This window comes from Pan paniscus, chromosome 3, assembly GCF_029289425.2.
Source record: "Pan paniscus chromosome 3, NHGRI_mPanPan1-v2.0_pri, whole genome shotgun sequence".
NCBI classification, from domain to species: domain Eukaryota; kingdom Metazoa; phylum Chordata; class Mammalia; order Primates; family Hominidae; genus Pan; species Pan paniscus.
In genome coordinates this window covers 44,470,626-44,492,579 of record NC_073252.2, presented here as the reverse complement: position 1 = coordinate 44,492,579, position 21,954 = coordinate 44,470,626, and the positions used below count along the sequence as shown (strand labels likewise).

The 21,954-nt window shown below is 36.7% G+C and overlaps 1 protein-coding gene across 2 annotated transcripts in view; it reads left to right on the top strand.

Annotated features, from left to right (window-relative positions):
- Nucleotides 1-21,954, top strand: part of KCTD8 (potassium channel tetramerization domain containing 8) — a 283,793-nt gene that overhangs the window by 153,058 nt on the left and 108,781 nt on the right. Inside the window, exon 2 of one of the 2 annotated variants that reach the window (XM_055111308.2) lies at nt 10,970-11,053. The exons of the other annotated variant lie outside the window; for it this stretch is intronic. Within the exon in view, the coding sequence (XP_054967283.1) occupies nt 10,970-11,053 (84 nt within the window). The remainder of the gene's footprint in view (nt 1-10,969; nt 11,054-21,954) is intronic. 2 annotated transcript variants of the gene reach the window in all.

Below are 21,954 nucleotides of genomic sequence, written 5' to 3'. Positions count from 1 at the left end.
CTAATTCCGAAACAGAAGACTGACAGACTATTTATGGGAAAGGAAGGGGTCTGAGCCTCAGTATATCTGGGAAGTTTGCTGTAAATCCTTATCTGAGCACAGAGAGAAAAAGATAAACTTTAGTTCTAGTGTCTTTCTGTTATTCTTGCAGCATCTTCTTGTGGTGTATATTTTTCATTACAATTATCATTCTATACACATTTTCTTGAGTACTGACAAACTCTGCATCAGATACTGTGCTTCTTGTGAGCGACAGAGAGATAACTAAGGTAATTCTTGACTCAAATGAGTTCATAGTCTAATGGCAGTCTCAAAAATAGATGCAGCAATTATTACAAGTACAATGAAAAGGATGTTGAATCTATTGTGTGTTTTAAAAGCAAGGACTGGCCGCTAATTACAAGAGGTAAAATATTCCATGGAGAACCATAGATTTTGGCCACATGGAATTACTCAGAAGGTGTTAGAAAGGTATCACACAAGTGCTGTGTTCATGTAAGTTGCAAATTCATTGTGGAGTAGTAGACATTTCTAATGTTTTACATATGTAAGATAAACCTATTCCCTTGGACATAAAGAATCTAAGACCTCCATATCTCTATTTGGGATTTTGAAATGCTTTACCTTGGGAGAAGCAGACATGGTATTTCATTTATACATTATTAATATTCACAGCCTCTACTCAAGATGCCTCTGTGGTAGCGTAAATAGCAGGGACATTATTTTTCAAGGATGTATTAAAGTGCAAGTTAATGGTAGTGTTTGCCTTAAAAATAGAAAAGATGCACATATACTATATTTCATTGATTGTAAGATGCTATTTTATTAATAGGTTACCGGAGAAAAAAGATCTCATAAGACTATGTTAAATGTAGATATCTATCTATATGTGAAAAAAATATACATCTGAGAAACAGGGGACCATGTTATGTCAAAAAAGTAAGCTTTTTGGATGAAAAACAGTCCAAAATGTGATTTAATTTGCAAAGCAATTACAATTTTAGATGATGTTTTATTTTTACAAGTTTGTTGGCAATGCTATTCTAATCTGTTTTGATTTAATTTGTTCCAATTATTGGGCTTACCTATTTATGGAATACTTTTTCCCTATCTTATGTTGAATATATTTTTTAACTTAGTATTTTGCAGTGGTGGCAGGCTTTATGTGTTGGTGTCTTAATTATTGAAATATTTGGTTTTTTATTGTCAACCCAGTGCTTGGCATATAGATATGTGAAGAACAGATGTGAAAGTACTCTGCTTCTATAGCATTAAATATGCTTTTTAAAATATAGAGTGTTAATATTGGAAATTTATTATAATATATCTTACTGATGTAAAAGAAAATGAAAATGAGCCATTTTTTATTATCTAATGGAGTGTTTCAGATTAGACCTCACATAACATGGACTCTGTGACCCTGAGGATAGTATAATCTTTGGGGTGTCATTCTTGAGGTTTTTCAGAGGCAGTGTGTATTTTAGATTGTTGCTGTGGGAAATACTCAAAAAAACTTTCAAAAAATCACAGAAACTAAAGATTTAAAAATAAAACACATAATTAGATGAATCATTACTAGAATTTAGGGAACAAATATTAGTGAAGCCCACATGATACCATTCATCACTGTGTTAGTAGAGGAATAGAGTAATTTTATGAACTTATTAAAGAGCAGCAAAATAGTCTACTAATTATATTGGTGTTTCAGTGTCTGAGATATCCTTATTTTTTACAAAAAGAACAGATATGTAAATTATAATGTTTCATAAGCCATTAATATATCAATTTAAAACATTAGAATAACATTATAAATTATTGTTGGATCCCCAATTCTGCTCATAAATGCCTAATTAACACATGTGACACTGTTACGATACCATTTATACCATTGATTGTATGGGAAGGTCATTTCCAAGGTCAATCACAGGTCTTCTATTAAAGGGACTTAATTTCCATAGCCTCTTCTTATATTGGCTATTTTGGCTAGAAAGGAATTCAGTGTGGTTAGAATGGAAAGAAAGGCAGAGAAATAGGGGTTACTAAGGATCAGAAAAAAAAGGGAGGACTTATCTCTTGCTTGAGGATGAGGAAACTAAATTATTTCATGCTCTATGTGTCTAGATTTCAAAACAAAATACATTCATGATCTCTGTTTGCACTATGCTGCCATTTCTTAAATAACAAATCTTAGCATTCCTTTTCTGCTGCAAAATTACTTTAAAAACAAATATGATCCTATAAGAATTGGAAATATTTAAACCAAGGGAAACCATTATTAATGGCTAGGCAATTAAGGCCAGTTGGGTAGAGTAGTTTCAAGTATCTTGGGTCTTACAAGTTTTTATCTACCAAATGACCAGGTTAACTATTTTACAAAGAGAAGCTACTGAAAGTGAATTAATATGTAATAAATTACCAATATTAATAATTGCATATTGCTACAGTCAGAATGTGTTCCCTAAAATCCATTTGTTAGAAACTTGATTCCCAGTCCTGCAGTGTTGGGAGATGGAGCCTCTGGGAGGTGTTTTGTTCATGAATGGATTTATGCAACTATAAAAAGGGCTTCGGGGAATGGGTACATTCCTCCTGCTCTCTGCCATGTGAGGACACAGCAAGAAAGCCTTCACAAGATGCTGGCACTTTGATCTTGGACTTCTAAGCCTCTAGAACTATGAGAAACTTCTTTACAAATTAACCAGTCTGTGCTATTCTGTTATAGCAACACAAAATAGCCTGACGCATATCAAAATAAATGACAGGTAATACTTATCAAATTTTAAAGAAATATAAATATACTCAGGTACAAATAAAATATATGTTTATCTTAAATATTTAAAATTTTTACATTTTTTTCTTTGCTTTCCCTCCCTTTCCCAGAAACTGACAATTAAATAAGGACAAGATAAAAGAGCCTGAAAAAGGGGCTCTCTTGGGTCTTAGATTTAAGAGCTATTAAGCCCAGGAACAAACCAAACATTGCCAGCATTTTAGTTCTAAAAGGCCCCATCAGAGGATGTACTAATAGTCATCTAGTTTTTCTGTCTTTTTATTTTTATTTTTTGAGACGGGGTTCATTCTGTCACCTGGGCTGGAGTGCAGTGGCACAGTCATAGCTCACTGAGGCCTCTAATTCCTGGACTCAAGCAATCCTCCCACCTCAGACCCCAGAGTAGCTGGAACTACAATCATGTGCCAGCATGTCTGGCTAATTATTATTTTTTAAAATATTGAGACAGGGTCTCCCCACATTACCCAGCCTGGTCTCAAACTCCTGGGCTCAAGGGATCCCCCTGCCTCAGGCTCCCAAAGTGCTGAGATTATAGGCATCAGCCACCCTGCGGGACCTAGTTTCTCTGTTTTTGACAGCCTTTTATCTCCTTTTGCCTTAGAACATTTTGTTACCTTCTTCTAGTTCATTGGTGTTGTAACTGAATTCACCTTGTCCTTAAAATTCAATAGATATGCCTCAGGATTTTACTAGATAAAAGTGGGACCTTAAACATGAAGGGTGCTCATCTCTCACTCTGCTTTTAGCAAATCAGCTCTACCTTAATCTGTTCTGTATACTGGGCTCTGCATAATATTCACTTAAGAGAGCAAGTTCAACATTTGAAAATGTGACTTTGAAAACCTGTCCACAAAATGGATATATAGGATGCTATAGAGAGTTAACATTCTTCTGTTCTATTGATGATAATGGTCTTTGGTGAGAATCCAAGTGAAGCCTTAGGGGACAAGCCATCATGAAAATCAGGTTTCATAAGGAAATTTTTTTCAGTTTTCATGAATAGACACTCTATTTCAAAGTGAGCCAATGCTTTTGTAAGTCAAACCAGATAATCTTTCTGGTTGCTATGGTGCTGGAGGGTAATGAGGAAATGGTTTTGAACTTGATGGCATGAGAAATGAATAGATATTCTTTTAAACATATGTTTTTCCATTACAATGAGAAAATCTGGTTTCAATTTATGAAATCTTTGGGCAGAATGTGTTTTTATGTACCTATCTTAAGAGTGCTTTGGTGGCTCATAGGCACCAGTGGGCAAAGGAGTCTTACAAAATCTTTTACGTTTCTAAGTGTCAGACTGGCTTCCATTTTTCTGCGTTACCACAGGACAACAGGGACCAGATATACTAAGAGGAAGGATGTATTTACAGTAGTAATGTGATTGTTTATCTTCCCCTTTGTATATTTATAGAGAACCTGCATGTGTCAAATCATTTCTATGATTTAGATTCATCATAATAAAATATCACTTATACTTTCTTTTTTTTTGTATTTTTTTCTTTTATTTATTTATTTATTTATTTTTTAGACTTATTACAATTATCTTTTTTTTTTTTTTTAGACTTTAAGTTTTAGGGTAAATGTGCACATTGTGCAGGTTAGTTACATATGTATACATGTGCCATGCTGGTGCGCTGCACCCACTAACTCGTCATCTAGCATTAGGTATATCTCCCAATGCTATCCCTCCCCCCTCCCCCAACCCCACCACAGTCCCCAGAGTGTGATATTCCCCTTCCTATGTCCATGTGATCTCATTGTTCAATTCCCACCTATGAGTGAGAATATGCGGTGTTTGGTTTTTTGTTCTTGCGATAGTTTACTGAGAATGATGGTTTCCAATTTCATCCATGTCCCTACAAAGGACATGAACTCATCATTTTTTATGGCTGCATAGTATTCCATGGTGTATATGTGCCACATTTTCTTAATCCAGTCTATCATTGTTGGACATTTGGGTTGGTTCCAAGTCTTTGCTATTGTGAATAATGCCGCAATAAACATACGTGTGCATGTGTCTTTATAGCAGCATGATTTATAGTCCTTTGGGTATATACCCAGTAATGGGATGGCTGGGTCAAATGGTATTTCTAGTTCTAGATCCCTGAGGAATCGCCACACTGACTTCCACAATGGTTGAACTAGTTTACAGTCCCACCAACAGTGTAAAAGTGTTCCTATTTCTCCACATCCTCTCCAGCACCTGTTGTTTCCTGACTTTTTAATGATTGCCATTCTAACTGGTGTGAGATGATATCTCATAGTGGTTTTGATTTGCATTTCTCTGATGGCCAGTGATGATGAGCATTTTTTCGTGTATTTTTTGGCTGCATAAATGTCTTCTTTTGAGAAGTGTCTGTTCATATCCTTCGCCCACTTTTTGATGGGGTTGTTTGTTTTTTTCTTGTAAATTTGTTTGAGTTCATTGTAGATTCTGGATATTAGCCCTTTGTCAGATGAGTAGGTTGTGAAAATTTTCTCCCATGTTGTAGGTTGCCTGTTCACTCTGATGGTAGTTTCTTTTGCTGTGCAGAAGCTCTTTAGTTTAATTAGATCCCATTTGTCAATTTTGGCTTTTGTTGCCATTGCTTTTGGTGTTTTGGACATGAAGTCCTTGCCCACGCCTATGTCCTGAATGGTAATGCCTAGGTTTTCTTCTAGGGTTTTTATGGTTTTAGGTCTAACGTTTAAATCTTTAATCCATCTTGAATTGATTTTTGTATAAGGTGTAAGGAAGGGATCCAGTTTCAGCTTTCTACATATGGCTAGCCAGTTTTCCTAGCACCATTTATTAAATAGGGAATCCTTTCCTCATTGCTTGTTTTTCTCAGGTTTGTCAAAGATCAGATAGTTGTAGGTATGCGGCGTTATTTCTGAGGACTCTGTTCTGTTCCATTGATCTATATCTCTGTTTTGGTACCAGTACCATGCTGTTTTGGTTACTGTAGCCTTGTAGTATAGTTTGAAGTCAGGTAGTGTGATGCCTCCAGCTTTGTTCTTTTGGCTTAGGATTGACTTGAAGATGCAGCCTCTTTTTTGGTTCCATATGAACTTTAAAGTAGTTTTTTCCAATTCTGTGAAGAAAGTCATTGGTAGCTTGATGGGGATGGCATTGAATCTGTAAATTACATTGGGCAGTATGGCCATTTTCACGATATTGATTCTTCCTACCCATGAGCATGGAATGTTCTTCCATTTGTTTGTATCCTCTTTTATTTCCTTGAGCAGTGGTTTGTAGTTCTCCTTGAAGAGGTCCTTCACATCCCTTGTAAGTTGGATTCCTAGGTATTTTATTCTCTTTGAAGCAATTGTGAATGGGAGTTCACTCATGATTTGGCTCTCTGTTTGTCTGTTGTTGGTGTATAAGAATGCTTGTGATTTTTGTACATTGATTTTGTATCCTGAGACTTTGCTGAAGTTGCTTATCAGCTTAAGGAGATTTTGGGCTGAGACGATGGGGTTTTCTAGATAAACAATCATGTCATCTGCAATCAGGGACAATTTGACTTCCTCTTTTCCTAATTGAATACCCTTTATTTCCTTCTCCTGCCTGACTGCCCTGGCCAGAACTTCCAACACTATGTTGAATAGGAGTGGTGAGAGAGGGCATCCCTGTCTTGTGCCAGTTTTCAAAGGGAATGCTTCCAGTTTTTGCCCATTCAGTATGATATTGGCTGTGGGTTTGTCCTAGATAGCTCTTATTATTTTGAAATACGTCCCATCAATACCTAATTTATTGAGAGTTTTTAGCATGAAGGGTTGTTGAATTTTGTCAAAGGCTTTTTCTGCATCTATTGAGATAATCATGTGGTTTTTGTCTTTGGCTCTGTTTATATGCTGGATTACATTTATTGGTTTGCGTATATTGAACCAGCCTTGCATCCCAGGGATGAAGCCCACTTGATCATGGTGGATAAGCTTTTTGATGTGCTGCTGGATTCCGTTTGCCAGTATTTTATTGAGGATTTTTGCATCAATGTTCATCAAGGATATTGGTCTAAAATTCTCTTTTTTGGTTGTGTCTCTGCCCGGCTTTGGTATCAGAATGATGCTGGCCTCATAAAATGAGTTAGGGAGGATTCCCTCTTTTTCTATTCATTGGAATAGTTTCAGAAGGAATGGTACCAGTTCCTCCTTGTACCTCTGGTAGAATTCGGCTGTGAATCCATCTGGTCCTGGACTCTTTTTGGTTGGTAAGCTATTGATTATTGCCACAATTTCAGCTCCTGTTATTGGTCTATTCAGAGATTCAACTTCTTCCTGGTTTAGTCTTGGGAGAGTGTATGTGTCGAGGAATGTATCCATTTCTTCTAGATTTTCTAGTTTATTTGCGTAGAGGTGTTTGTAGTATTCTCTGATGGTAGTTTGTATTTCTGTGGGATCGGTGGTGATATCCCCTTTATCATTTTTTATTGTGTCTATTTGATTCTTCTCTCTTTTTTTCTTTATTAGTCTTGCTAGCGATCTATCAATTTTGCTGATCCTTTCAAAAAACCAGCTCCTGGATTCATTGATTTTTTGAAGGGTTTTTTGTGTCTCTATTTCCTTCAGTTCTGCTCGGATTTTAGTTATTTCTTGCCTTCTGCTAGCTTTTGAATGTGTTTGTTCTTGCTTTTCTAGTTCTTTTAATTGTGACGTTAGGGTGTCAATTTTGGATCTTTCCTGCTTTCTCTTGTGGGCATTTAGTGCTATAAATTTCCCTCTACACACTTCTTTGAATGCATCCCAGAGATTCTGGTATGTTGTGTCTTTGTTCTCGTTGGTTTCAAAGAACATCTTTATTTCTGCCTTCATTTCGTTATGTACCCAGTAGTCATTCAGGAGCAGGTTGTTCAGTTTCCATGTAGTTGAGCGGCTTTGAGTGAGATTCTTAATCCTGAGTTCTAGTTTGATTGCACTGTGGTCTGAGAGATAGTTTGTTATAATTTCTGTTCTTTTACATTTGCTGAGGAGAGCTTTACTTCGAAGTATGTGGTCAATTTTGGAATAGGTGTGGTGTGGTGCTGAAAAAAATGTATATTCTGTTGATTTGGGGTGGAGAGTTCTGTAGATGTCTATTAGGTCTGCTTGGTGCAGAGCTGAGTTCAATTCCTGGGTATCCTTGTTGACTTTCTGTCTCGTTGATCTGTCTAATGTTGACAGTGGGGTGTTAAAGTCTCCCATTATTAATGTGTGGGAGTCTAAGTCTCTTTGTAGGTCACTCAGGACTTGCTTTATGAATCTGGGTGCTCCTGTATTGGGTGCATATATATTTAGGGTAGTTAGCTCCTCTTGTTGAATTGATCCCTTTACCATTATGTAATGGCCTTCTTTGTCTCTTTTGATCTTTGTTGGTTTAAAGTCTGTTTTATCAGAGACTAGGATTGCAACCCCTGCCTTTCTTTGTTTTCCATTTGCTTGGTAGATCTTCCTCCATCCTTTTATTTTGAGCCTATGTGTGTCTCTGCACGTGAGATGGGTTTCCTGAATACAGCACACTGATGGGTCTTGACTCTTTATCCAACTTGCCAGTCTGTGTCTTTTAATTGGAGAATTTAGTCCATTTACATTTAAAGTTAATATTGTTATGTGTGAATTTGATCCTGTCATTATGATGTTAGCTGGTGATTTTGCTTGTTAGTTGATGCAGTTTCTTCCTAGTCTCGATGGTCTTTACATTTTGGCATGATTTTGCAGCGGCTGGTACCGGTTCTTCCTTTCCATGTTTAGCGCTTCCTTCAGGAGCTCTTTTAGGGCAGGCCTGGTGGTGACAAAATCTCTCAGCATTTGCTTGTCTGTAAAGTATTTTATTTCTCCTTCACTTATGAAGCATAGTTTGGCTGGATATGAAATTCTGGGTTGAAAATTCTTTTCTTTAAGAATGTTGAATATTGGCCCCCACTCTCTTCTGGCTCGTAGGGTTTCTGCCGAGAGATCCGCTGTTAGTCTGATGGGCTTCCCTTTGAGGGTAACCCGACCTTTCTCTCTGGCTGCCCTTAACATTGTTTCCTTCATTTCAACTTTGGTGAATCTGACAATTACGTGTCTTGTAGTTGCTCTTCTCGAGGAGTATCTTTGTGGCGTTCTCTGTATTTCCTGAATCTGAACGTTGGCCTGCCTTGCTAGATTGGGGAAGTTCTCCTGGATAATATCCTGCAGAGTGTTTTCCAACTTGGTTCCATTCTCTGCATCACTTTCAGGTACACCAATCAGATGTAGATTTGGTCTTTTCACATAGTCCCATATTTCTTGGAGGCTTTGCTCATTTCTTTTTATTCTTTTTTCTCTAAACTTCCCTTCTCGCTTCATTTCATTCATTTCATCTTCCATCGCTGATACCCTTTCTTCCAGTTGATCGCATCGGCTCCTGAGGCTTCTGCATTCTTCACGTAGTTCTCGAGCCTTGGTTTTCAGCTCCATCAGCTCCTTTAAGCGCTTCTCTGTATTGGTTATTCTAGTTATACATTCTTCTAAATTTTTTTCAAAGTTTTCAACTTCTTTGCCTTTGGTTTGAATATCCTCCCGTAGCTCAGAGTAATTTGATCGTCTGAAACCTTCTTCTCTCAGCTCGTCAAAGTCATTCTCCATCTAGCTTTGTTCCGTTGCTGGTGAGGAACTGCTTTCCTTTGGAGGAGGAGAGGCGCTCTGCGTTTTAGAGTTTCCAGTTTTTCTGTTCTGTTTTTTCCCCATCTTTGTGGTTTTATCTACTTTTGGTCTTTGATGATGGTGATGTACAGATGGGTTTTCGGTGTGGATGTCCTTTCTGTTTGTTAGTTTTCCTTCTAACAGACAGGACCCTCAGCTGCAGGTCTGTTGGAATACCCTGCCGTGTGAGGTGTCAGTGTGCCCCCGGTGGGGGGTGCCTCCCAGTTAGGCTGCTCGGGGGTCAGGGGTCAGGGACCCACTTGAGGAGGCAGTCTGCCCGTTCTCAGATCTCCAGCTGCGTGCTGTGAGAACCACTGCTCTCTTCAAAGCTGTCAGACAGGGACATTTAAGTCTGCAGAGGTTACTGCTGTCTTTTTGTTTGTCTGTGCCCTGCCCCCAGAGGTGGAGCCTACAGAGGCAGGCAGGCCTCCTTGAGCTGTGGTGGGCTCCACCCAGTTCGAGCTTCCGGGCTGCTTTGTTTACCTAATCAAGCCTGGGCAATGGCGGGCGCCCCTCCCGCAGCCTCGCTGCCGCCTTGCAGTTTGATCTCAGACTGCTGTGCTAGCAATCAGCGGGACTCCGTGGGCGTGGGACCCTCTGAGCCAGGTGTGGGATATAGTCTCGTGGTGCGCCTTTTTTTAAGCCGGTCTGAAAAGCGCAATATTCGGGTGGGAGTGACCGATTTTCCAGGTGCGTCCGTCACCCCTTTCTTTGACTCAGAAAGGGAACTCCCTGACCCCTTGCGCTTCCCAGGTGAGGCAATGCCTCGCCCTGCTTCGGCTCACGCACGGTGCGCGCACCCACTGGCCTGCGCCCACTGTCTGGCACTCCCTAGTGAGATGAACCCGGTACCTCAGATGGAAATGCAGAAATCACCCGTCTTCTGCGTCACTCACACTGGGAGCTGTAGACCGGAGCTCTTCCTATTCGGCCATCTTGGCTCCTCCCCTACTTTCGTTATTGTCAATTTCGTTAAACCTTTGGCAAAATAAACATTATCCTTTTCCTATCCTTTGTCAATTTTTAAGCAAAAGGGCATGCATTGCATTAATTTACATTTTTATTATTAGTGATGTTAAATCTTTGTGATATAAAATAAAATGCTCAAGAAAATTGTTAAACAAATGATAAATGGAATTATCTCATTCTCTATGCAATAATTCTATTTATATTTCTGATAAATCATCCTTTTTTTGATTGGCTTTCCACAGGTTCTCTGACGATGTCTTTGTGCTCGATCTTCTGTAACTTCAAAATGCTAAAATAATTTTCAAGTGGCTATGTTTCAATATTTCCAACAACTTTTTCCATTTTTGGCCAGTGTTTAAAAGGTTCTTGGGTTTTAAAAAATTTCCCTCATGTCATCATACAATTGATTAAAATACTAACCAACCTAACTCACCAGATTCCTAGAAAAAAAAAACTAAAGACTAGAAATCTAGCATCTAAAATAATAAATATAATTTGCTTTTCCCTGACCTTTTCTTATATAAATTCAATTTCTTTGTGTCCTCTGTGTGCTGCTTCTACCAATTACACCTTTGCTACCTCTAGGTTTGAATATATGGCTATTTATGATTGCTTGCCAGATCAAGCATGAATCAAGATGCAGAACCAGGGCCAGATGCTTGGCAGCAGGTAAGGTTAATACTCTCCATTAAGTATGGCAGATAAATTAATCTGGTTTTAAATTTGGGCAAGTTGAACATTTCCTTTTGAAAAGCATTTGAACTCAGTAATTTGGTTGACTATATTTGATAAGTCTAACTGTAAGGGAAAAGGTCATCAACTAAGAAGAAAAAACCTCTTAAAATAGTTTTCAAAAGACAACTGCAGCTTATGGGCATGGAAAATTATCAGATTGAAAAAAATTGAAGTGTTACTTTCCATAATAATCCTTAGATAAGATTTCCATCTGTTCAGATTCTGGATTTTGTTTAAGTAGCCTAATATTTATTTATATTTTATTTGAGCATTTTATCAACATCTCTTAATGATCTGAAAAAATTATCTACAAGCCCTTATCTACAAAGAGTCTTGTAGAGATTTGTTTACAAGAAGGCTTGAAAAGGACTTCAAACAAAATAGGGGGTGTAGAAAAATATCTCCTACAGTCTCTATGTAAGCAAACAATAGAAATTAGTTGAACACATTTAGAATTCAAAGTTATAATTAAAAAAAGTTTTAAGGGTAATTACTGGTACTTATGAGATAAAATTTAATCTCATAGGAAATTATATAATGATTAGGAAAATATAGGCACTTTCAAGCTGAGGAATTATTAATGGAGACTAAATCTTACTTGATACTTCCTAGACTTTTTTCCCTCAACATACCTAGTTGTAATAACTAGTCACTCAAGAAAAAAAATTGCACCACCACCTAATTATATTTTTTACAAAAATAATTTCAACTTTTATTTTAGATTCAGAGGGTAAAGGTGCAGGTTTGTTACGTGGGTACATAGTGTGATGCTGAGATTTGAGGTACAGATGATCCCATCACTCAGGTAGCGAGCATAGTACCCTATAGGTAATTTTTCAGACCACGCCTTCCTCCCTCTCTACTTTTAGTAATCCTCAGTGTCTATTGTTTCCATCTTTATGTCCATGTGTAGTCAGGGTTTCGCTCCCATTTATAAGTGAGAACATGTGGTATTTAGTTTTCTGATCCTGCATTAATTCTCTTAGGATGATAACTTCCAGCTGCATCCATGTTGCTACTAAGGGCATGATTTCATTCTTTTTATGGTTGCATAGTATTCCATAGTGTATATGTACCACATTTTCTTTATGCAGTCCACTGTTGATGGGCACATAGGTCAATTCCATGTCTTGACAATTGTGAATAGTGCAGTGATTAACATACAGGTACACATGTCTTTTGGGTAGAATGATTCATTTTCCTTTGGGTATGTACCTAGTAATGGGATTGCTGGGTTGAATGGGACTTTACGTTCTTCACTAAATCTGCATACTGCTTTCCACAGTGGATGAATAACTTATATTCCCACCAAGAGTGTATAAGTGTTCTTTCTCTACAGCCTTACTGACACCTGTTTTTTTTTTTTTTCATAATAGCCAATCTGACTGGTGTGAAATGGTATTTCATTGTGGCTTTCATTTGCATTTCTCTGATGATCAGTGATGTTGAGCCTGTTTTTCATACATTTGTTGGCCACTGGCATGTCCTTGTTTGAGAAATGTCTGTTCTTGTTCTTTGCCCATTTTTTAATGAAATTATTTCTTTTTTTGTTTGTTGATTTCTTTAGCTTCCTTATAGATTCTGGATATTGGACCTTTCTCAGATGCATAGTTTGAATTGTTTCACCCATTCTGTAGGTTGTCTGCTCACACTGTTGATCGTTTCTCTTGCTGTATAGAAGCTCTTTTCATTTAATTAGGTATTACTTGTCACTTTTTTGTTTTTGTTGTAATTGTTTTTGGGGACTTAGCCGTAAATTCTTAGCCAAGATCAATGTCGGGAAGGGTATTTCCTAGCTTTTCTTCTACAATTTTTATAATTTAAATCTTGTATTCATCTTGAGTTAATTTTTGTATAATGTGACAGGAAGAGGTCTAGTTTCATTCTTCTGCATATGGCTAGCCAGTTATCTCAGCACCATTTATTGAGTGGGGAGTCCTTTCTCCATTGCTTATTTTTGTCAATTTTTTGGAAAATCAAATCGTTGTAGGTTTCTGGCTTTATTTCTGGGTCCTCTTTTCTGTTCCAGTGGTCTATTTGTTTGGTCTGTTCATGTTTTCACTTTCTTCTTGGTTCAGACTTAGAAGATTTTGTGTTTCCAGGAATGTATCTATTTCCTCTAGACTTCCTAATTAGTGTTCATATAGGTGTTCATAATAGTCTCTGAATATATATTGTGTCTGTGGGATCAATTGTAATGCTATCTCTGTCATTTCTGATTGTGCTGATTTGGATCTTCTCTTTCTTTCTTTGTTAATGTATCTAATGGTCTAATAATTTTGTCTATTCTTTTGAAAAACCAACTCTAGGTTTCATTGATCTTTTGTGTAGACTTTTGCTTCTCAATATCATTCAATTCTTCTCTGATATTAGTTATTTCTGTTCTTCTTCTAACTTTGTGGTTGGTTTGTTCTTTTTTCCCCTGGTTCCTCTAGGTGTAGTATTAGATTGTTAATTTGAGATCTTTCTAACTTCTTGATGAAGGCGTTTATTTCTATAAACTTTCCCCTTAATACTCCTTTAGCTGCATCCCAAACGTTTTGGTAAGATGTGTCTCTAATTTTTTTAATTTCATAGAATTTTTTAATCTCTGCCTTAATTTTGTTGCTCACTCAAGAGTTACTCAGGAGCAAGTTGTTAAATTTCCATGTATTTGTGTAGTTTTGAGCGTTCTTCTTGGTATAGATTTCTATTTTTATTGCACTGTGGTCCAAGAGAGCGCTTGATATGGTTTCAAGTTCTTTAATTTCTTGAGACTTTCTTTATGACCCAGCATGTATTCAATCTTTGGACATGTTCTGGGTGCAGATGAGAAGAATATATAATCTGTGATTATTGAGTGGCACATTCTGTAGACATCTGTTAGGTATAATTGCACAATTGTGGAGTTTAAATCAAAAACTTGTTAGCTTTCTTACTGGATGATTTGTCTAATGCTCTCAGTGGTGTGCTGAAGTCTACTATTATTGCGTGGCTATCTATGTGTTTTTGTGAGTCAAGAAGAACTTGTTTTATGAATCTGGGTGCACTAATGTTGGGTGCATACATAATCAGGATAGTTAAGCCTTTTTGTTGCATTGTATCCTTTCTTATTATATAATGCCCTTTTTTGTCCTTCTTGATTGTTGTTGCTTTAAAGTCTGTTTTATGTGATATAAGAATTGTGATTCCTGCACTTTATTGTTTTTCATTTGTATGGTAGATCTTTCTCCATCCCTTTACTTTGATCTTGTGCATGTCATTACATGTTAGGTGGGTCTTTTGAAGACAGAAGACAATTGGGTCTTGTCTTCTGATCCAACTTCCCACTCTATGCCTTTTTATTGCGGCATTTGGACCATTTACTTTCAGGGTTAGTACTGATATGTGAGATTTTGATATTTTTATCATATTGTTAGCTTTTATTTTGTAGACTTGAATGTATAATTCCTTGCAAAATTTGGCCCTGCTGTCTCTTGACCCTACAGTCAACTGGGGTTAGAGCAACTTGGGGAAGATTGAGAGCCTTGGGATATGGGCACCTGTGGCCACGTTCCACTGCAGCTGCCCTGTGTGCAAAAACCCCCAGGCTCCATGCAGGCTGGAGCTCTGTCTCTCTCTACTCTCTGTGTACTCTCTGGTCAGACCCCCCCCACACCCCCACCAGTTAAAATGTCTATGGGGGTTGTGGGATCTCATGTAGCTAGGATCCCAAAGTTTCACAGCAAGAGTGGGTTGCCTCACCATCTCTTCACTCAGCCCTTCCCCAGGAGCCGTTCTAGGATGGAACTAGCACTGGCATTTGACAACCCTGTACAGGGTTTCCAGCTTCCTTTCTCTTTACCCTCAGGGTCTGCATTGCCTCTGTATCAACTCTTGGTGTTTTCTCTCCATGGATCTATTCAAAGTATGTTCCCTTATTGTACTTTAATAATAGATAAGTAAGACTTATTTTGCTCTATCCCTAGATATGTCACTTTGTATTTATACCACTTTATATTTTGTCTTTGTATTTAAATTTCTTATACTTTTGATTCTTTGAATATATTGTGAGATTTTATTGGTAATATGATATAGTATTCTATATAATATTAATAGTATAGCATTTTAATAATATGTAATATGTTATGCAATTATATAATACATAATATTAACATTACATTGAGTAATGAATTACATACATATGAAACACTTGATAGTTTAGTAAGAATTTTACATTTATCAGTTTCTTTAAAGCTCATAGTCATCCTGTGAGGTAGGCAGTATCTCTATTTTAAAGATAAGAATTCTCAAAATATGCAGATAAATAAAACTAAATAAAAAAGATGAAAATTAATAAATAAGACTAAATTTATATATATATATTTTTAACCTGTATCATTTTTTAAAAATTGAATCCTTTATTGTTTTTATAGAAAAAATGATATATACTGATTAGAAAAGTTCAAATAAGAATAAAAATCTGACACTTTAACAAGGATTGTTACCTGCCTTTTCTGACCATATTCCATACATACACTTCTCAGTATATATGCAGAAAGGAAGAGGGTAGGTGAGATAGGTAGTCAGAAAGAAATTAATTTTGAAAATGGGATACTTTTTCATATAAAAATAGAAAACTTTGATTTAATTTTTACTTTTGTATATCTGAGATAGAAGAACAGATGTAAAATTGAAGGCATAGTTGACCTTGAAATGAGTGTTTCTTCATGAAAAGAAAAAGTTACCTGTAAATTTAAGAAAATAACTGTCATACAGAATAGGCATCCAATGTTTTTGATTGTTTTAACTATGCAAAGTATCTACTACTTCCTTGCTTTGAAAGAGCAGAAATTATAACCATGTCAAACTCAAAGTTGTTTAATTTCTATATTTAAGTAGATTCACTACTCAACATTACATATTTTTGATGTATCACTATTTTTCTGTTAATTGAGCTATTCTAATTAATCTCTTGGTTAGCTAGATTTCATTGTCAGTTTTATGTATCCATGTTTTTAAAGAAAGTTTTTATGTACTAATCACCCAATCTCTTGCATAGTTGTCAATGACTTTCTATTCATTATAGAAGAAATGCTTGGATGAGTGTACAATTCTTGATTTATACTTTCACATTAGAACTCTACAGCCATTTCTCAACTTCTTCTAATGTTAATTATGTTCAAGTCTTAAGTGCCTTTTATATAGAAAAAGACAAGAAATACCTTCCCTAATATGCCTTAACATTCTCCTCTAGCACACAAACTTGAAGATACTAAGGGCACTAAGAATGGAGAAAAGAAAATTTGACATATATTTAATGTCTGTTCAACTAAAGGACTGTTAGCAAGACGGCAACTCTTCCTTATTCTGTTTAATCTGGTCCAGATACCCATTTTTTTCCTGACCTTTCATAGTACTCTATACTTCTTATAATATTTATGAGATTATTGTATAACCATCTACATACAGGTCGACTGTGGATTCCTTGAATGAATGCAGAAACATAATAAACACTCAATAATTTTTTCTTGAAGGGATTAGTTTTATCCTCTATTGATTTGTAGTGGCTGCCAAGAATACTGTGTTAAGTCTGATTAGGAACCCTGCTAGATCAGCAAGAAAAGTTACAGTGGTAAATTAGTAATGCCTGCTGTGAGCCAGAGAATTAAAAGTGGTGCCAAAGGTGACAAATGTTGTTTATCTTAGATTAGGTGCTATTTATTTGCCACAGATGGCAGAATCAGGACTATTAGATAAATACTCCAGGAGGTAGATTTTGGCGTAATGTAAGGAAAAGTGTTTCAATTATTAGATAGGTTTAACAATTGAGTTTGGTGCTAGAGTCCTTGAGATAGATAAATTTCCTTTTCCTGGAATTATTACCACATAGGTTAGCCAAATATTTGTGAAATGTTTAACATTATAGACACTTTCAATTCTATTACTTTGTTTGTAAACATGATCTTTAAACATAATCAACATATGCTTAAATAATTTACTTTAAACATGATCAAGATATGCTTAAATAATTCATTTTATAGCACAGAAACAGTATTATATGTATGAAAATAATTCCTAAATTATCAAATTAATTTAATGTTTATTTATTTATTTATTTTGAGATGAGGTTTCGCTATTTTTGTCCAGGCTGGTCTTGAACTCATGGGCTCAAGCATTCCTCCTCCTTCGGTCTCCCAAAGTGCTGGGATTATAGGCGTGAGCCACCACACCCAGCATCTAAATTCTCAATTTTAATGAGCTCATGCAAGTTTATGTGGTTTATATCTATAAGATGTTTAAATTAGAAAAGTGTTTCTGCTATATACTTGAAAATGCTATGAAACTATAGTTAATGAATCTCCTTAACTTAGTAAATAATAACACCATCTGCTAGGTTGCTTAACCTAAAAACCCAATAGTTACATTAATTTCTCTTTCTTTCACTTTACCTCAGTCACTCAATCGACAAGTCCTCTGTTACCTACTTCTATCCTGAATCTGCTCTCCATATCCACTCTCACCATCATCTTTCTCTGATCTATTGCAATACCTCCTATTCAATCCCTCTATTTTTTTACCCTTACCCCTAAACCATCCATCCTCTTTCCAGGAGCAAAGTTATCTTTTCTTAAAACACAGAGAAGATCATGTCGCTTCCCTATGTAAAACACTCCAGTAGGTTCCTTATCCCAGTGGCATAAAATCAAGCTTCTTATCTTTATCTAAAAAGCTTTAAAAGAATCTGTTATTGGCCCTTTTCTTCGATATTACCTCTTCCCCTTCATCCACATGCCCAGCTACACTGGGCTTTCTTATCTGTTAGGAGACTATTGCATTTGTATAAGTGAGAAACAAGGTGGTGGTAGTGCTGGAGATGGGGAAAAGTAGTCAGTTATGGATCCATTTTGAAGGTAGAGGCAACAGCAATTCCTGGCAAATATATTGTGATGTAAAGGGTTTAAACAGTACTCCAGCGTTTTTCTCCTGAGCAATTAGAAAATGTTGCTATGAATTAAAATGAGAGACATTAAATTTGGGGTCGATTTAGAAGGGAACATTAGGAATGTATTTTCAGAGATACTGAATTTATGATATCTAAGTATTGGATATATGAGCCTGGAGTTCAGCAGACTGAGCCTAGATAAAATTTTGTGAGTTGTTGAAATATACTCAGTATTTAAAGTCATGAAACTCCCTACAGTTACCAATAAAGTGAATATGGATAAAAATGAGAAGTGCCCAAGAACTGAGAGAAAACACTAGAATATTAAGAAGGTTTTGGAGTAAAGAGAAAGAATCTGCAAAGGAGACTGAGATGTGACCATTGAGATAAGATAAGGGTTGGAATCAGCTTCTTCCAAACTCCTGTTAATCTTTTAATTTAACTCGTTAATTTAATCTATTTAAATTTATTTAATCTTTTAATATTAACTCCTGTTAATATTTTGTTCTTCTCCCATGAATAACAAATATTCCTAATGGCATATAGAATGTAGAATCTCTTCCAAGTTTTCAGTTTACTTTACCATCAGAGGAATCCATCAGAGGAATCATTATCCTTAGCAGCCATAATCTTTATGAAAAGTATTTCTTAAATAAGAAGACTTGAAAATCAGAATTACTCCTTGATCTATGGGCTGCAGAATAGATGTTGTGTTAGCAGGCGGGAAAACAACACCAATCTTACACACCTCAATCAGAGCTCTTGAGTAACTAAGTGCAATGTCAATAAGCAGTAATATATCTTTTTATTATACTTTAAGTTCTGGGTTACATGTGCAGAATGTGAAGTTTTGTTACATAGGTATACATACGCCATGGTGGTTTGCTGCACCCATCATCCCATCACCTACATTTGATATTTCTCCTAATGTTATCCCTCCCCTACACCCCGACCCCCTACAGGCCCCAGTGTGTGATGTTCCCCTCCCTGTGTCCCTGTGTTCTTGTTGTTCAGCTCCCACTTATGAGTGAGAACATATGTTTGGTTTTCTGATCTTGTGATAGTTTGCTGAGAATGATGGTTTCCAGCTTCATCCATGTCCCTGCAAAGGACATGAACTCATTCTATTTTATGGGTGCATAGTATTCCATGGTGTATATGTGCCACATTTTCTTAGTCCAGTCTATCATTGATGGACAATTGGGTTGGTTCCAAGTCCTTGCTATTGTGAATAAAGCTGCAATACACATATGTGTACATGTGTCTTTATCATAGAATGATTTATAATCCTTTGGGTATATGCCCAGTAATGGGATTGCTGGGTCAAATGGTATTTCTGGTTCTAGATCCTTGAGAAATCACCACACTGTCTTCCACAATGGTTGAACTAATTTACACTCCCACCAACAGTGTAAAAGCATTCCTATTTTTCCACAACCTCTGCAGAATCTGTTGTTTCCTGACTTTTTAATGATCACCATTCTAACTGGCATGATATGGTATCTCATTGTGGTTTTGATTTGCATTTCTCTAATGACCAGTGATGATGAGCATTTTTTCATATGTCTGTTGGCTGCATAAATGTCTTCTTTTGAGAAGTGTCTGTTCATAACCTTTGCCCATTTTTTGATGGGGCTGTTTGCTTTTTTCTTGTAAATTTGTTTAAGTTCTTTGCAGATTCTGGATATTAGCCCTTTGTCAGATGGATAGATTGCAAAAATGTTTTCCCACTCTGTAGGTTGCCTGTTCACTCTGATGATAGTTTCTTTTGCTGTGCAGAAGCTCTTTAGTTTAATTAGATCCCATTTGTCAATTTTTGCTTTGTTGCCATTCCTTTTGGTGTTTTAGACATGAAGTCTTTGCCCATGCCTACGTTCTGAATGGTATTGCCCAGGTTTTCTTCTAGGATTTTTGTGATCCTAGATCTTACATTTAAGTCTTTGATCCATCTTGAGTTGATTTTTGTATAAGGTATAAGAAAGGGGTCCAGCTTCAGTTTTCTGCATGTGGTTAGCCAGTTTTCCCAACACCATGTATTAAATAGGGAATCTTTTCCCCATTGCTTGTGTGTGTCAGGTTTGTCAAAGATCAGATGGTATGTGGTGTTATTTCTGAGGCCTCTGTTCTGTTCCATTGTTCTATATATTTGTTTTGGTACCAGTACCATGCTGTTTTGGTTACTGTACCCTTGTAGTAAACTTTGAAGTCAGGTAACATGATGCCTTCAGCTTTGTTCTTCTTGCCCAGGATTGTCTTGGCTATGTGGGCTCTTTTTTGGTTCCATATGAAGTTTAAAGTAGTTTTTTTTCGAATTCTGTGAAGAAAGTCAGTGGTAGCTTGATGGGGATAGCATTGAATCTATAAATTACTTTGGGCAGTAAGGTCATTTTCACCATATTGATTCTTCCTATCCATGAGCATGGAATGTTTTTCCAAATGTCTGTGTCCTCTTTTATTTCCTTGAGCAGTGGTCTGTAGTTTTCCTTGAAGAGGTCCTTCACATTCTTTGTAAGTTGTATTCGTAGGTATTTTATTCTCTTAGTAGCAATTGTGAATGGGAGTTCACTCATGATTTGGCTCTCTGTTTGTCTGTTATTGATGTACAGGAATGCTTGTGATTTTTGCACATTGATTTTGTATCCTGATACTTTGCTGAATTTGCTTATCAGCTTAAGGAGATTTTGGGCTGAGACGATGGAGTTTTCTAAATATAAAATCATGTCATCGAGCAGTAATATTTTGAAAGGAATCTTTTTTCTATGTAGTAGGTCTCAATAGTGGGCTTAAAATAGTAAACCATGCTGTAAACAGATGTGCTGTCATCTAGGATTTCTTGTTCCATTTATAGATCACAGGCAAAGTAGACTTAGAATAATTATTAAGGGCCCTAGAAGGTCCATAGGACTTCTGGAATATGACTGTTGGCTTTAACTTAAAATCATAAGCTGCATTAGACCCTAACAAGAGAGTCAACCTGTCCTTTAATGATTGGAAGCCAGTCATTGACTTCACCTCTCTAGCTATGAAAATGTCAGATGACATCTTCTTCCACCGTTTTATTCACATTGAAAATCTGGGCCAGGCATGGTGTCTCATGCTTGTAATCCCAGCACTTTGGGAGGCCACAGCGGGCAGATCACCTGAGGTCAGGAGTTTGAGACCAGTCTGGCCAACATGGCAAAACCTTGTCTCTACTAAAAATACAAAAATTAGCCGGGCATGGTGGCATATGCCTGTAATCCCAACTACTTGGGAGGCTGAAGCGGGAGAATATCTTGGACCTGGGAGGTGGAGGTTGCAGTGAGCTGAGACTGCACTCCAGCCTGGGTGACAGAGCAAGACTCTGTCTCAATAATAATAATAATAATAATAATAATAATAATAATAATAAAATGTGTTGTTTTTGTAGCCACTTTCCTCAATTATCTTAGCTGTATATTCTGAATGACTTGGGGCAGCTTCTACATTAGCATTTGCTGCCTCACTTTGGCTTTTTCTGTTATAGAAATAGTTTCTTTCCTTAAACCTCATGCACCAAACTCTGCTAGCTTCAAACTTTTCTTCTGCAGCTTTCTCACCTCTCTCAGCCTTCATAGAATAGAAGAGATTTAGGGCCTTTCTGTGGACTAGACTTTGGCTAAATGGAATGTTGTGACTGGTTTCATCTTCTATCTAGATCATTAAAACTGCCATCATATCAAAAATAAGGCTCTTTTTCTTTCTTTTCACTCATGTGTTCACTGGCTTAGCACTTTTACTTTCCTTCAAGAACTTTTCCTTTGCATTCACAACTTGGGCTGTTGGGTGCAAGAGGTTCAGATTTTGGCCTGTCTCACCTTTCAACATGTTTTCTTATTAAGCTTAATCATTTCTAGCTTTTGATTTGAAGTGAGAGACACATGACTTCCTTTCACTTGTACACTTAGAGGAC